Raw genomic sequence first — 13573 nt, forward strand, 5'->3', positions numbered from 1 at the left:
GGTAAGCATTCTTTAGACCTAGGGTGAACATATAAGCCAAGGAAAAAGCATAGGTAGAGGTTTTTCAAGAGTTAAAATCTTGAATATGGGGACCCAGATGAACCTGTTTAGCCATAAGTCTAGAACAGGCCTCCATCTTCAGTCTTTTTGTGGCACTAGGAAAAGCCTTCAATAGTACCCTGTATCACTGCTCTTCCTTGGGATATGATTCTATGGAGCCCAGGCTAAGTAAGAGGTTGATTTGTAACCAAACCTCTGATATGAACTTTTGGAACTAAAGGGATGCCTGCATGTCTTGCGAGAAGCAAACTGTAGTTTGTATCACGATCTTATCATCTGAATAACCCACTGGTCCTGGTTAATATGTCTAGCCATCTGTCCAGAAACAGGGGTGGAGGAAGGGAATAGGTTGGGGTAGACCGGGTTTAGTCATGGTCGCTATCTGCTCGGACACTGGGGTTCGGGGCCCCGGTAGCCCTGATCACTGTAGCTAGGGTGAGGGGAGAGGAACAATTGCCTTGGATGCAACTTGTTGGGGGCATGATAAGCTGATCCTGATCTCTAATGCAATACCAGCTTTTAAAATCCAGTATGGCATATGCAGTCAAACATGAGTACTGTAGGGCTCCGTGTATGCTCTAAACTGTAGAAACTGCTTGCTACAGATTTTTTTTTCACTACAATACGAATGCCATAGTGCTCCATGCAGGCAGAGTTGAAACTGTAGCAAACAGTTTGCTACAATTTTAAAGAAAGATATATATATATATATATATATATATATATATATATATATATATATATATATATTTGTTTTATTAAATTACGCTGAAGGAGGGTAGTGGCAGGGGCACAGAAATGGGCCTTAAATGGCTGGGGCAAGGAGGTGTGTGTGTGTGTGTGTGTGTGTGTGTGTGTGTGTGTGTGTGTGTGTGTGTGTGCTGTGCATCTGTTCACCTGGTTGGCATACCAGTAGAAGAAATTTCTTGCCCCAAGAGTCAGAAGACCAAAAGTCCCAAAAAAAAACAACCTTCCGTACCAATAAACATGTACAATATATACAGTAAGATATATAAAATATAACTCACCTACAACACCACCACCACAACCACCCTGAACAGGAGGGAAGGAGGGAGGGAGATGACTGCAGGGAGGAATCCTAAACATCTACATTTATGGTAGGTACAAAACTGTACTATGTTCTTCGCCTTCCAGAACTCAAGCAAGAGGTAAAGGAGGCTGGCCAAAATTATAGCAACTACAACATGCCTTGTATGCAAAACAGCTGCAAACAGGCAAACCAGCTCTAGAGTTATATATAGGATAATGAGGCCTAGAAGAATGAAAGTATGCACTATGCACAAGTATCATAGTGCTTCCAGAATATCCCCCCCTTTGGAGAAATAAGTTTGCTGAGTGGGCAGTAGCCCTCTAATGATGAGGCCTAATCCCAGCTGGAAACCCTTTTGCCATGATAAAAAATAAAAATGCAATGCAAAAAAGCTAATCCACCTAGAAATAGTTTGTTTTGACACAGGCTTGCCCTGTGAACTCAAAGCAAAGAAACAAGTAACTGCTGAGACTGCCTAAAATCTTTCTAAGAAACTAATGAAACAAAGGAACAAACAAAGGTGGGTCACAATCATAGTGAGCTGAGCATGCTGAAAGCATGGCTTTTATGGAAGAGAAGGACAAACCTTGTCCAATAATTCAGTAAGATATTGAAGAGCCACACTAAATTAGCTCTGAAATCTCCAAATCCTTCTTTAATAATGTAAAAAAAAAAAAATCTTTTTTCCATCTGCATAGTCTCTAGTACTAGGCCTTCTAGCTTCCATACATACATTTAAAACTTTGTTGAGAAGCTGAGACCTACCGTCAGGCTCAAACACAGAATACAAGCTGAGAGATGAAGATTGAAGCTTGACATTGAGCAGATGAGATGACCGTCCTTCGAGATAACAGATGAGGAATCAGGGTAAAGGCCATGGGCTCTGAGACTCTCTTGGCTCCTGGCAAAACCCACCCTGATCTGGGCATCTCACGTCCGGGACCCTGGTTCCTCCCCCACCCCTTCACTGTTTGTCCTTATGCTTCTACGAACGGTTCCGGAGCATGCGACGGCATATTATAATTGCAACGCTCCAAGCACTAACCCAAGAATAACCAAGCCTCTCCTAATAGTGCGCCAGCAACGGTAGCACAAGATGCCAACAACGCCGCGCCGTTCAGGCCCTAAACAAGGTATACACAATGTATGATAATCCCCGACTGCAGCAAGGGAAGACGAAGAACATCTGATCTTTATTAGGCTCTGATGGCAAGAAAGAACTGAAAAAATGGTGTCAGACGAAGACACTTATACTCTGATGTTGGACGATTATGGATCAGAAGATAATCAGGTGCAAAATAATATCAGTGTTAGGCTCGGCCTAAATTGCAGCCCTTTATGAAGTCTTAATTCAACAGCCCTTTATGAAGTCTTAAATTCAACACCATTTACAGAACTCCCTTCTAATTAAGGGCATAACTGTTGACACTGCATATAGGACAGATCAAAGTAAATTATCAGTTCCAGCCCCAAACGAACATACTGACTTTAATGTGCCCCTTTTCCAATACTGGGTCTCTTTACTACATCACCTAATTTCTTTGTAAGCTGCATTTGCAATAACAAGTAAATGGTCAAAAGCATTTAAACACTTAAGCAGCCCCCCTTCACTATAGTACAATGCACTTAACCACCATAACCAATATTTGAAAGTAAGATATGTCCACTCAAGTGGCCAAGCGACCTTTCTTTCCATCACATTTCTCTGTGCATATATAAACAACTCCCTCACCTTCCCTTGCTTAGGCTCCCACTCATATTTGTCCAGTTCAACAGTGTCCACGCATTCATTCCCTTTATTCTGGTACCCTGTGACAGATTTCCTTTCACACATTAATGAAAGTGGGAAAAAAATCGCAAACTGAGCTCCAGTGAAGTGCATCTCTGCTGGGAAAACACTTCTAAGTTCACTGGAAATGATAACTTGTGCAGACAAATCGTGTGTGTGTGTGTGATATATATATATATATATATATATATAGCAGCCCAAAGCAGTGCATGCTTCTAGATGTCTGCATCTTGGAAATTAAGATCCTTGAACATGTTCCATCAATCATTACCTTCAAGCCACTGACGCTGCAAATAAGATCTGTTCCTTATCATATCAAACCATAAGTACAGTTGTGTACACTTGCCATAAAGGTAGATGTTGGAGTGTATTCACTGTTGTAGTTCTGGTTGCCCTCCCTCCAGCCCCCTTTTCTTCCTTAGTCTATACCTCTACTCTCACTTACTATGCTCTAAAAGCTTTTTGGTGTATTTGCTTTTGGAGGTAAATCCTTGTATTTATAGATTTAATTGCTTCCCAGTAGGGGGGCAGCTGACATCTGGTGCAAGAAAAACTGATGTAATGGTGTCGGCTGCATGATTTATACCCCTGACTACCTGACATCATGGAAGAAGGGACAGCAACCGAAATGAAATCTGTATCCTTGGGACACTATATTTAGAGCCCATTTGTCCTGGGTAATGAGTTCCCAGTTTTTGGCCTGCAGACCAATCTTTCTGCCTAAAGGAGCATTCAGTTGGGAAGTGCTTGGAAGTCTTAAAAGCAAGTCATTGAGACGGTTTTCCATGGGGGGAGTCTTGCTGCTCCCAGGTTTGGGTGCGGAAACCCCCCACTGCCTAGTCTTGTGTGTCCCTTGGGACTGAAACCTAGGGTTTCTGCTGTGCCTGGGATTGGCTTGAGAAGACATGGAAGGGGCTGGAAAGGACCAATTTTAGAGGGCCAGTGCCTACTAAATCTAGGAGGCTGAACTTGCAAGAAATCTAACAGTTTGCATAGATTTAGCGTTATCTTCCATCTTAAGAACTTCCTCAGCCTTGCTGCCAAACAGGTGGTCCTGATTTAAGGGAGCATCCAACAATTTAGCTTTAACATGATCTGGAAAAGATTGCTCCTTAAGCCAAGCATGCCTTCGGAGTACAGACCCAGTAACAGCAGCCCTGCAAGAGGCCTCTAATGAATCAAATCCACACTGCAAAGTATGTTTTCCAACCTGTACAGCAAAATGCATTAAATCCTGTAATTCTTTATTTTCAGCACAGTCAGGCATTAAAATCATTTTCTGTTTAAGCAATCCAATGACATGCTGTTCAAATTTTAACATATGAAACTGGCAGTTTAAAGCCCTAATGGCCAAGGCTGCAGAAGTGTAAACTTTCTTAAACCATCTATCCAGCGTCCTGGAGTCACTATCAGAGGGGGTAGGATTTTTAGCAGTAGAAGCCTTAATGCCCTTGGGTCCCTGTGAAACAGTCTCTGGATCCGCAATAGGATTTTTAAAAAGGAACTTGTGAAAATCAGGAACCCTGTAATATCCGTCAGGTTTTCTGGGAGCAGGAGGCAAAGAATCAGAGGCCAAAATAGACTCTGAAAAGGGATCAACAATGTCTAGTACAGGAGGTATAGATAAAGGCCTATGCTGAGGCAGGAGCAAGAAATCTCTAAGCCTCTTTTTAAAATCGGAAAAATCCTGGCTTTCCCAGTGGAAATGCTCCCTTAGAGTATATGTAAGGTTTCACCAAAACAAAAATCCTCGGGAGGGAAAGCAGAGGGAACAGAGTCCTCTGCATCAGAATCCTCATAAGTAGATAAGGGCAAATCAAGATCATCAGAAGAATCAAAAAAATCAGAATCCTGTCAGAAGATTCATAAACAACTGCAGCCCTAGGTCTCTTAGGAGGGGGAGGTTGGCTTCCCCTGATTAGAGTTATAAGATCTTCAGCCATTCTCATTTGTTTTTTAGACAGAGGCCTGAGCATGCAGGCTGGGCATCAGTTTCTTAGGCATGGTTCGAGGTTTTGGCCTAAATGAAGGAGGTGTCAGTTTAATATGCAAGTCCGTAGGCCTGAATACACCCTCAGAAGCCAGTGCCTGCACAGTGGCTCCGGACCCATCCAAGGTAGAGACATCCGCAGGTTCCACAGTTGAAGCATCTTGCGACATCCTGGACTCCGAATGGGTCTCAGTAGAGGCCTGCGACTCAGAAGTAGCGGGTATCAGGGGCTGCGAAAGCGCCTCACTGAGTACCGGCGAACTGATGACTGGCTTAGGAGAACAGTCGTCAGCAGCTTTGGACCTCGGCGGCCTATCTGTAGTTTTTCGGAATCCCGGTAGTCGGAAGGCTAACCGACATTTCTGGATAATTAAACAGAGAACCGAAATATTTAGAAGTGAAAATATACAGACGACAGTGCGCTGTTTAAATAAAAGCACAAAACCGACAGCAAGGCACGTTGTAGTCAGGGTCTAGGCAAGGAATATAGTACGAAAGAAAATCTTTGTAAGGTATTTGCTTTCCACAAGTAATGCAATTATTAACTTACTGACATCGGTAAGGAGCAAGAAAAAGCTTCCCCATCGGGGTACTTAGCTTTAGTCGAAGACTTCGGTTCTGAAACTCACAAACGAAAATTTCAGGAGTCTGCCGACCGGCACTTGCGAACTGCTTCTGCCTTGAGCACCGCATGGCAAAAAAGACTGATTTAATGGCATCGGCTGCATGTTTTATACCCCTGATGACCTGACATCATGGAAGAAGGGACAGCAACCGACGCAGGACCCAAGACTTTGTTAATCAGGCCGACTGAGGGCTACTGCAAAGAAGATAACCCAAATGTATTGACTGCAACAGTGAAACACGAAGAACATAGAGCAATTCTGATGCTGTTTGTTTTGTGGATATGTAGGAGGTCCATAAGAATGGGATCTGTCAATGCCATGTATGCCAGGCATAACTCTCCCCTCAAAAGCCTGTAGGAGACAGAATACAGGGATAGGGCATGAAGGTGGTCTGCATAAGACATTTTACTTACACCCTGTATTCTTGTGGTGAGGAACCTCTGAGGACATTCCACCCTGTATTCTTGTGGTGAGGAACCTCTGAGGACATTCCAATTGTTGGATATGCCTGGTTAGGTACATACCAAAGAGGGCACTGTACTCAATGACAGGTCTGATAAATGCCAAATACAGTGGAACAATGACTTCCTTGGACTTAGATGCCATACCTTTGTGTACAAGTTGTGCAGTATACAATGTTTTCCTCACCACTGTAGACATGTGATGGTCAAACGCTAGATTACTATCTGTGTGCGTCCCTAATTCCCTGACTACTGGGTCAATTCTAAGAGGTGCGTTGTCAATATGATAGTTACCAGGGATGGATGACTTCCCTAAGGATAGTATTATTTAGTTTTAGTCCATGGGTCTGACACCAGTTGTTTGTCTGTCAGCCCCTCCTGGACAATATTTGTGTCAGTGTGAGATTCAATGACAGTTCCTAATTTGTAACCATTTACAAATTTAGTTGGCCAGAGACCACTGACATTGGCCCTGACTTCTGAGAAGTAAATGCCAAAAAGGAGCAGTCCAATGCCTGATCCCTGAGGGACTCCACTTGTGACTGGCCTCTTTGTAGAGGTGGACTCCCGAATTCTAGCTTCCTATGTCCTGTCTGTGAGCCAGTTGGCTATCCACCGGGTGACATATAGGTTTCGACCTAACCTCTTGTGTTTGTCAATAATGCTCGAGTGGGGTATTGTGTCAAATGTCTTGGCCAGGTCAAGGTAGGCAGTGTGAACTATTTTGACCTCATCCACTGCTTTGGTGACCTTCTCAAAGAAGTCCACCAGGATGAGTAGGCATGATCTGCCCTTGACTAAACCAAACTGGGTTGGGTCCAGTGTCTGAAGGTTTACTATTATCTCTATTGATCATCTCCATAATTCTTTCCATGGCTTTACATACAAGACTAGTGAGACTTATGGGTCAGTTGGCCCACTTTTGTGCAGAGAGATGACTGTTGCTTTTCTCCATTCATGAGGCACAAAGCCTGTTTGCAGGCTACAGTTAAATAGCAATTCCAATGGCCGGGAGAGGTCATGTTTCATACTATTTAAAAAACATCCTGGAATACTGTCTAAGTCCACTGATGCAGTGTTCTTGGTCTTGCAAAAAGCATTAAGGACCTGTCCCCTAGTGACAGTAGGGGGAGTTATATTTGATATTTCCCCAAGGGAGTGAGGAGTAAAGTTGGAGCTGAATCTATCAGTCAGAAGGTTTGGTGTAGCTTCTAGCTCAGTACAGATGGCTTCAATTTGACTGAAGGGCTATAACTGATACTTTTTTATATGCCTGTACTCTCGCTAAATGTTGGAAATGGTTCGTTAAAGGGTCATTGCTTACAGATAAATTCTTACAGAGCACGCGCACTGCATTGGAGAAAATTTCCCCAGGTTTCTGTTATTTCTTCTAAGGAGTAATAGCCATGAAGTGAGAACAGAGTGAGGAAGTGCATGTTCCACTGCAAAAACACAATCCGTTTTCTGTAGGGTGCATCTGCACACTACTTTAAGTACTGCTGCAGCGATTTTTTTGTGTACTTGAGATAATCATTACTTATATTCATGCAAGAGTAAATGTTTTTTTTTTTTTTTGGAGGGGAGGGGCACTGAGGATCAACACACACTGCAGCATCCTGCCAATGTCTTCCTGATAAGGAGCTGGACCAAATACTGCTTAAAAGAAAAAAAAAAAGTCTCTCAAGTTTGTCTGTCTAGCTGTAGAAGAACCACTTTGCAGTAGAAAATACTCTGCAGTATAAAAAGTTGAGCTGAGGTTGCAGTTGTCCCTTATAACTGCCTCACAGCTTCTCTACCTGAATTAATTTCTCTGTAAGACACTGCAGTCCATGGAGACCCATAAATACAAACTAATACTTACCCTCCCTAACCTCTGCAAGACACCTGCCAAGGACTCCCCTACTTGTACCCAACTGGCCTATTCATTTCAAAGAGGAAGGAGATAGGCAAAAGCTTTATGGCTCATTTTTCTTGGCTGGGAAGCTTGACTAATCCATTCAGTCCTTTGGAAAGTACAGTCAGGGTGGTAAGCAGTGTGTCAAGCTTGTATGTCCTACAGAGAAGCCTACCCTTCCCTTCTACTAGGAACAGCTGCCTTGCTAGAGAACAGATGTGCACTACCATACAGAATCACCCCCAGCTCTGCTACGTACATGTGTCATTAACACGCTGAGCTTGCTCAGCTTCTTCTGTGGGTGATCATCTACCCATCTGTAAGTGGTGCAAATGTGGCAGGCTATGCCACCCTTCCTCAACAAAGATGTGCAAGCATCAGCACTCAAGCCCATTCCCTCCTGCCTGACCCTTTGAGTGCCCATTCTGCTAATCAAACATGGGTTGCCTGGGCCATGGACATGGCTCCGTCCCCCTCTGTGTGATGGTGCCTAGCTAAAAATAGGAATTAGTACTTCAGACAACACTATAATTTTGAAATAAAATTTGCATCTTGCCTTTTTTACTTGTAATTTATTTTTCATTCAGGAAAATGACAGCTCTTTAACATGCTCAGAACCAATGAATGATAAAACAGTACTGCACAGTGGCTTAAACTAACAATTGCTTATATGAATAATGATGTCTAAAGAGGCCTAATTCTTTCAGACAACTCAGACCGAACCTACTCAGTGACGTCAGACATGAAATTCTTTCAACACAGAAGAAAAAGACAGATGGGGCTAGCATTTAAAAATGCTCAAATAATGCAACGGTAGGTACAGTACAACAGAGCTGCAATACCAAAGGTTTCAATGCTGTGTTCCCTAGTCTTGTGTGTGTGTGTGTGTGTGTGTGTCACTCAGCTGGAACATAAAAATGTTATGATTACCGCATTTTTTTTGTCCCTCCAGTCTGTTGACCAACAAGCAGCTTTGCCCATTCATTCAGTACTACAATGAAAACCAGAAATGAAAAGGAGGTTAACCAGGTCCAACACAGGAAAAGAGGATTATTTTCTCACCTTGGCTTACACATGGATTCCTAACAGCAGCCTGACATCAGTGTACCTCCTACAATACAAGGTTGATGGCATGCATACACCCACATGCACTCACTGAATGGTAGCTGTTGTGCTATGCACAGCTTGGTGGGCATCGTCATCTTGACCTGTTGCTCTGCATGCTGAAACAACTCATGTCTTCACTAGGAGCCAGTCAGTCAGCTGGGTCGGACTGCCTCCCTTGCCGCAAGAACAATTAACTAATGTCAGGCCACTTACTCATCCTCCTCCCCTCATCAGCTCCTCCAACATCTGGGCTATTAAATAACACAAGGATTGCAATCAGGCCTTTGACCCTTTGCAGCACACAGTTAACAAAATTACTGCTTTACCAGGTATAACAGCATGTGCTAAACATTTTTTTCACACGCAACATAGACAGAAACATTTTCAAAACAAAACTGGCTGAAACTGCTGTAGCTCAAATGAAAACAAAATTAGCTACTTCAGAAAATACCATGCTCCTACTGAGGATAAAATGGAGACACCATATCAATCAGTCAAAACACAACCACTGGATACATGTAGAAACAGTAGTTTATCTACTTAAATTCTTTAATGCCCTTAACATAAACTGAACATTACGAAGACTAAATAGAGATGTACCTTTATTAGATGCAAAAGTGTTTCCTGAAGCTGGTGCTTACTGAGAACCATGGACTGTAGAGTGCTATGGGGCTCTGGTGTAACCAAAGAGAGAGGGGAAATGCAGCTGGCTTTGCCTTCTGATTCTGTTTTCACACTACACTGCTGGAATACACTAGGAGAAAGGAGTACTGAAGTTGTACAGGGTGTACGTGGAGCAGCTTGAGATGTTAAGAGCTGTGGGAGGAAAAAAGATGCATTATAATTCCATACCTTACTTACCAATGGAGACTTCATGCTTCTTAAAAATCTGCTAAAACCCAGAAGACAGTCAATTATGCTCAGAGGGATAAAGCCCTGTGTCACAGGTAACCTGGGTTCAATTAGCGGCTTGGTGCCAGAGGGTCTGGCAAGGGGAGAATGGGTATGTTCACCACAGACGAAGGGTATGCACTTGAACAAGTGGTGTGTTTGAGCCCTACAGAAGGGTAGGGATGTGCAGCGGCACTGTCCATAGGGCAGCAGGGGCACTGGCTGAGCTGCCATGAATGTGGTATAATGTTGCATTTCTGCCCCTGGATGTTGAGGGCATGCAAGGGAAGGAAGGTTAAGGCATGGATAAGTACTTCATAGCAGCAATACAATGCTGCCCCAGGTGCCTCGATTTCATCACTGGCCTCTGGGGGCCTGGCAAATCCAGTGTATGGAGAGAGGCTCTAAGCAAATGACAGTCAAATGCGAACAGCAAAAGAGAAAAAGATGCGGAGAAAAAGACAGTAACAGGAGACCATTTTCCACAAATTACTAAATCTTGTATAAGACAGAAAATACAATATGCAAAATGACTTTTTAACATTAACTATACTCATACTTTCAAGACAATAAATACATTTTAGTAAAAACAATTTCAACACAAAAGCAAAAATGAAAATGGTGCACCACAATCCTAGATTGTTTACTTAACATTTCCCATTCTCTAGGAATGGGCTACACTGGGAAAGAACAGCTATCACATGGCAGAAAAGCAGTTAACTTTTTCAGAGAAAAGGATGGGGGAGATGAGGGACAGCACATTTTAGAAGGGCCTCACACATTTGTTCAGTAATGCTTCACTCACTATTTCAATTTTGCTTACTCTCAAAGAGCTGGAGGTTAAATTAACTCACTCCCAGTCACCCATTATGTCATCAGGGGAAAGTACCAAAATTCAAATGACTGCATATCCTTCCTCAGCATTTCATTTATCTGATGGTAGCACCCACTTAGCCCAAGGAAAAACATGAAAACATTGAACACTCTGATTTCAGTTTCCAAGTTTTTATTCTCATACTTAAGGTTTCCTTTCCATCCAGTATATTTTTCAGAACCAAACATTTTTGGTAATGTCCAAATATTTATCCAGTACCAAGGAAGATAAAATTCTTCATTGCTTCAATAGACTTAACTACCCTAGGCTCTTTTTTTCAGCTTTACTGCTGCATACCACTCCTGAATAAGGAAAAAATAAGACTACCACAAAATATTTAGCATCTTCTCCAACACATGCACAGTAGATGGAATTAAAAATATTCATTGGGTTTGAAATATGAGGGATTAAATTCAGTCTTTACCAATTTTGATCTCATTCTAAAAGCGGTCTCCTCTCTTTATGCAGTAAAGTTTAAAAATTACAGTGATAAATATTTATTTTTAAATTAAACAAATACTAGTTACTAAGGAACTAGTTCCTAAATTACCATATCTGCTATTATGAAAATAAAATAGCAGAATTATTGGTTTCTCTACTACTGCAATGTGTACCCGAATGTCTTCCAAGCACATAATGACCACTCTGAAATGGACTTGCTAGGTAATCATACTGAACGATTCATGCATTCAAGTTATCAAATGGGATTTCACTGGATGATTCACGGTCACAGAGGCTGAACTACCATTTGCCCCGTAAGTAACCAGAGATCCAGACCTTTACAACTGATTGGTTAAACTACAAGTGAAGGACACAGTAAGCAGTCAGTCAATGGAATTTTTTTTTTTTTTTTTTTTTTTTTTGTGGAGAAGCTTAGGGCAGAGCAACTGCACATGATGGGCAATGTGAATCTTGGCTGTGTGTATGAGATGGAGAGAAAAAATTCCTGGTTGCACAAGCACTACTTAGTGACATTCCAGCAAACAGCAGCTGAAAGATGAGGAATTCACCCCCCACCCCCAAAAAAGGACTGGATTACTATCCAGTTATACATGGAAGCAATGTGGTATGGCTCATCAGCTAATAACTAACAGCTGCCTGTTCCTCTTAGCAAACTGACTGCTGGTACCAAACAGGTGGTCTTACTCTTAGTGTTGTTATACAACACCCAAAAAGTACATCAGGAAAAATTATAACTCAAGAGGGCTCGGGCAGGTAGTCACAGTTTGCTGTGCAGCACAACATTTTTCCTAGATATGCTAGATTTCAAAATATGGAAATTTGTAAGAACTTATTTAAATTTTAGTACATTAAGTAAGTACTTACTGGCAATTTTTTTCTTATACTCTTACAGTTAGGGAGGACTTCTACTTCCTTATTTAACTGTAGACTCTGCAATAAAAAAAAAATCAAAAACATGAACAGATGTAATCAACCAATGTGTGTACTACACTCCAGTTTATTTTCAATGCATCAAAACAGAAAGATTGTAATCTGTTTCCTAGTACATATTCACTACAACAGTGGCTTTACCCACACAATTTAGATAAGCGGATAAACAGAGTTGCTTCTTATGAACATATCTTAACCAGGGGGCATATACTTGCACACACAGGGAAGGTGACTATAATGCTAGCTGTTTGGGTTAAGGAACATACCAGGGAGCTTCAACGGTCTAAGCAAAGACAAAGATAACAGAAGCACACAACTATTTTGGGAACAGAAGTGCTTTATTTAGGGGCTACTTCTGATATCTTATTGACCCTACTACAGTTAGGGATATCAGCAATGAAACATACCTCAACAGAACATTGTTCTGCAGATGTACAATAGGCAGCATGTTCATATTCACTGCACATCACTTCACCATACACAAGGGAAAATAAGAAATTAAATCGGAGAGGAAAGGCCATCTAATATCCCTTCCTCCGTAACAGACACTGCAACTACCAAGACATACAAGGACCCACAGTGTTTTTCCAAACTGAGGACAGAGATGCTTCATCATCAGCCTTGTTAAAGACCTAGATAGTAGAAAGAGGAGGCTAAACTTCACAGGTGCAAAGAATTCCTTCCATGAAAAATGAACAAAGGGAAAACAAATGTTTATACATTTATTTAAAAAAAAAATTAGAGCAGTAAACAGTACATACGAAAAGCAATTCATACTCACTTCTAAAAAAAGCTCTGACAAGGATGAAAGTGCTCATCTGTTGCTTTAAACTAATAAGCTGTTCAAATAAGCAATTCCAGTTTGAAACCTGTTTTCTTATTTTTAGAAAAGGCGGCAAAGTAATGTTTGACACTGATCTTACATAAGTTGCTCTAACAATGGTCTGTTTTAGTAATTCACATGCCTTTATCAAGAGCAGTTGTTCCTGTACAACTAGTTTTCCCATTTTTGTTGATTTGTTCTTCCTTAAGGCTTCAAAACTACATTTCTCCTGTACTACGTTAACATTGTGGGTGTGTTTTATATATATATATATATATATATATATATATATATATATATATATATATTACACACACAAACACGCAGGTCTACTTCGGTACACCGAATTTACATTTACCTGAACTGCAGATTATCAAGATGACAACACAGAAACTGCATTACTGAAGGTTTTTTTTCTTTTTTTTTTTTTTTTACAGGAAAAGACAACACTAGGCCAACATTTAACAAAATAACACACCAAAGTATGTCAAACCCTCCCAGGTTGGGGGGAGGACTACACTCCCCCACCCCACCCTCCTATCTAAATATACCAACTCTGGGATTGCACGACAGTGGGCAAAAGGGCAAATTTCCCCATACTGGCCAAGTGTTTCC

The 13573-nt window shown here is 41.6% G+C and overlaps 1 protein-coding gene across 1 annotated transcript in view; it reads right to left on the reverse strand.

Annotated features, from left to right (window-relative positions):
- DCP1A (decapping mRNA 1A) overlaps positions 1-13573 on the reverse strand; it is a 1118752-nt gene that overhangs the window by 109126 nt on the left and 996053 nt on the right. The window contains exons 7-8 of the mRNA XM_044077482.1: positions 12070-12135; positions 9579-9794 (exon numbers count right to left, since the gene is read on the reverse strand). Of these exons, the coding sequence (XP_043933417.1) occupies positions 9579-9794; positions 12070-12135 (282 nt within the window). The remainder of the gene's footprint in view (positions 1-9578; positions 9795-12069; positions 12136-13573) is intronic.

The sequence above is a fragment of the Protopterus annectens genome, chromosome 7.part0 (assembly GCF_019279795.1).
Source record: "Protopterus annectens isolate FY-2018-M chromosome 7.part0, PAN1.0, whole genome shotgun sequence".
Lineage (NCBI taxonomy): Eukaryota > Metazoa > Chordata > Ceratodontiformes > Protopteridae > Protopterus > Protopterus annectens.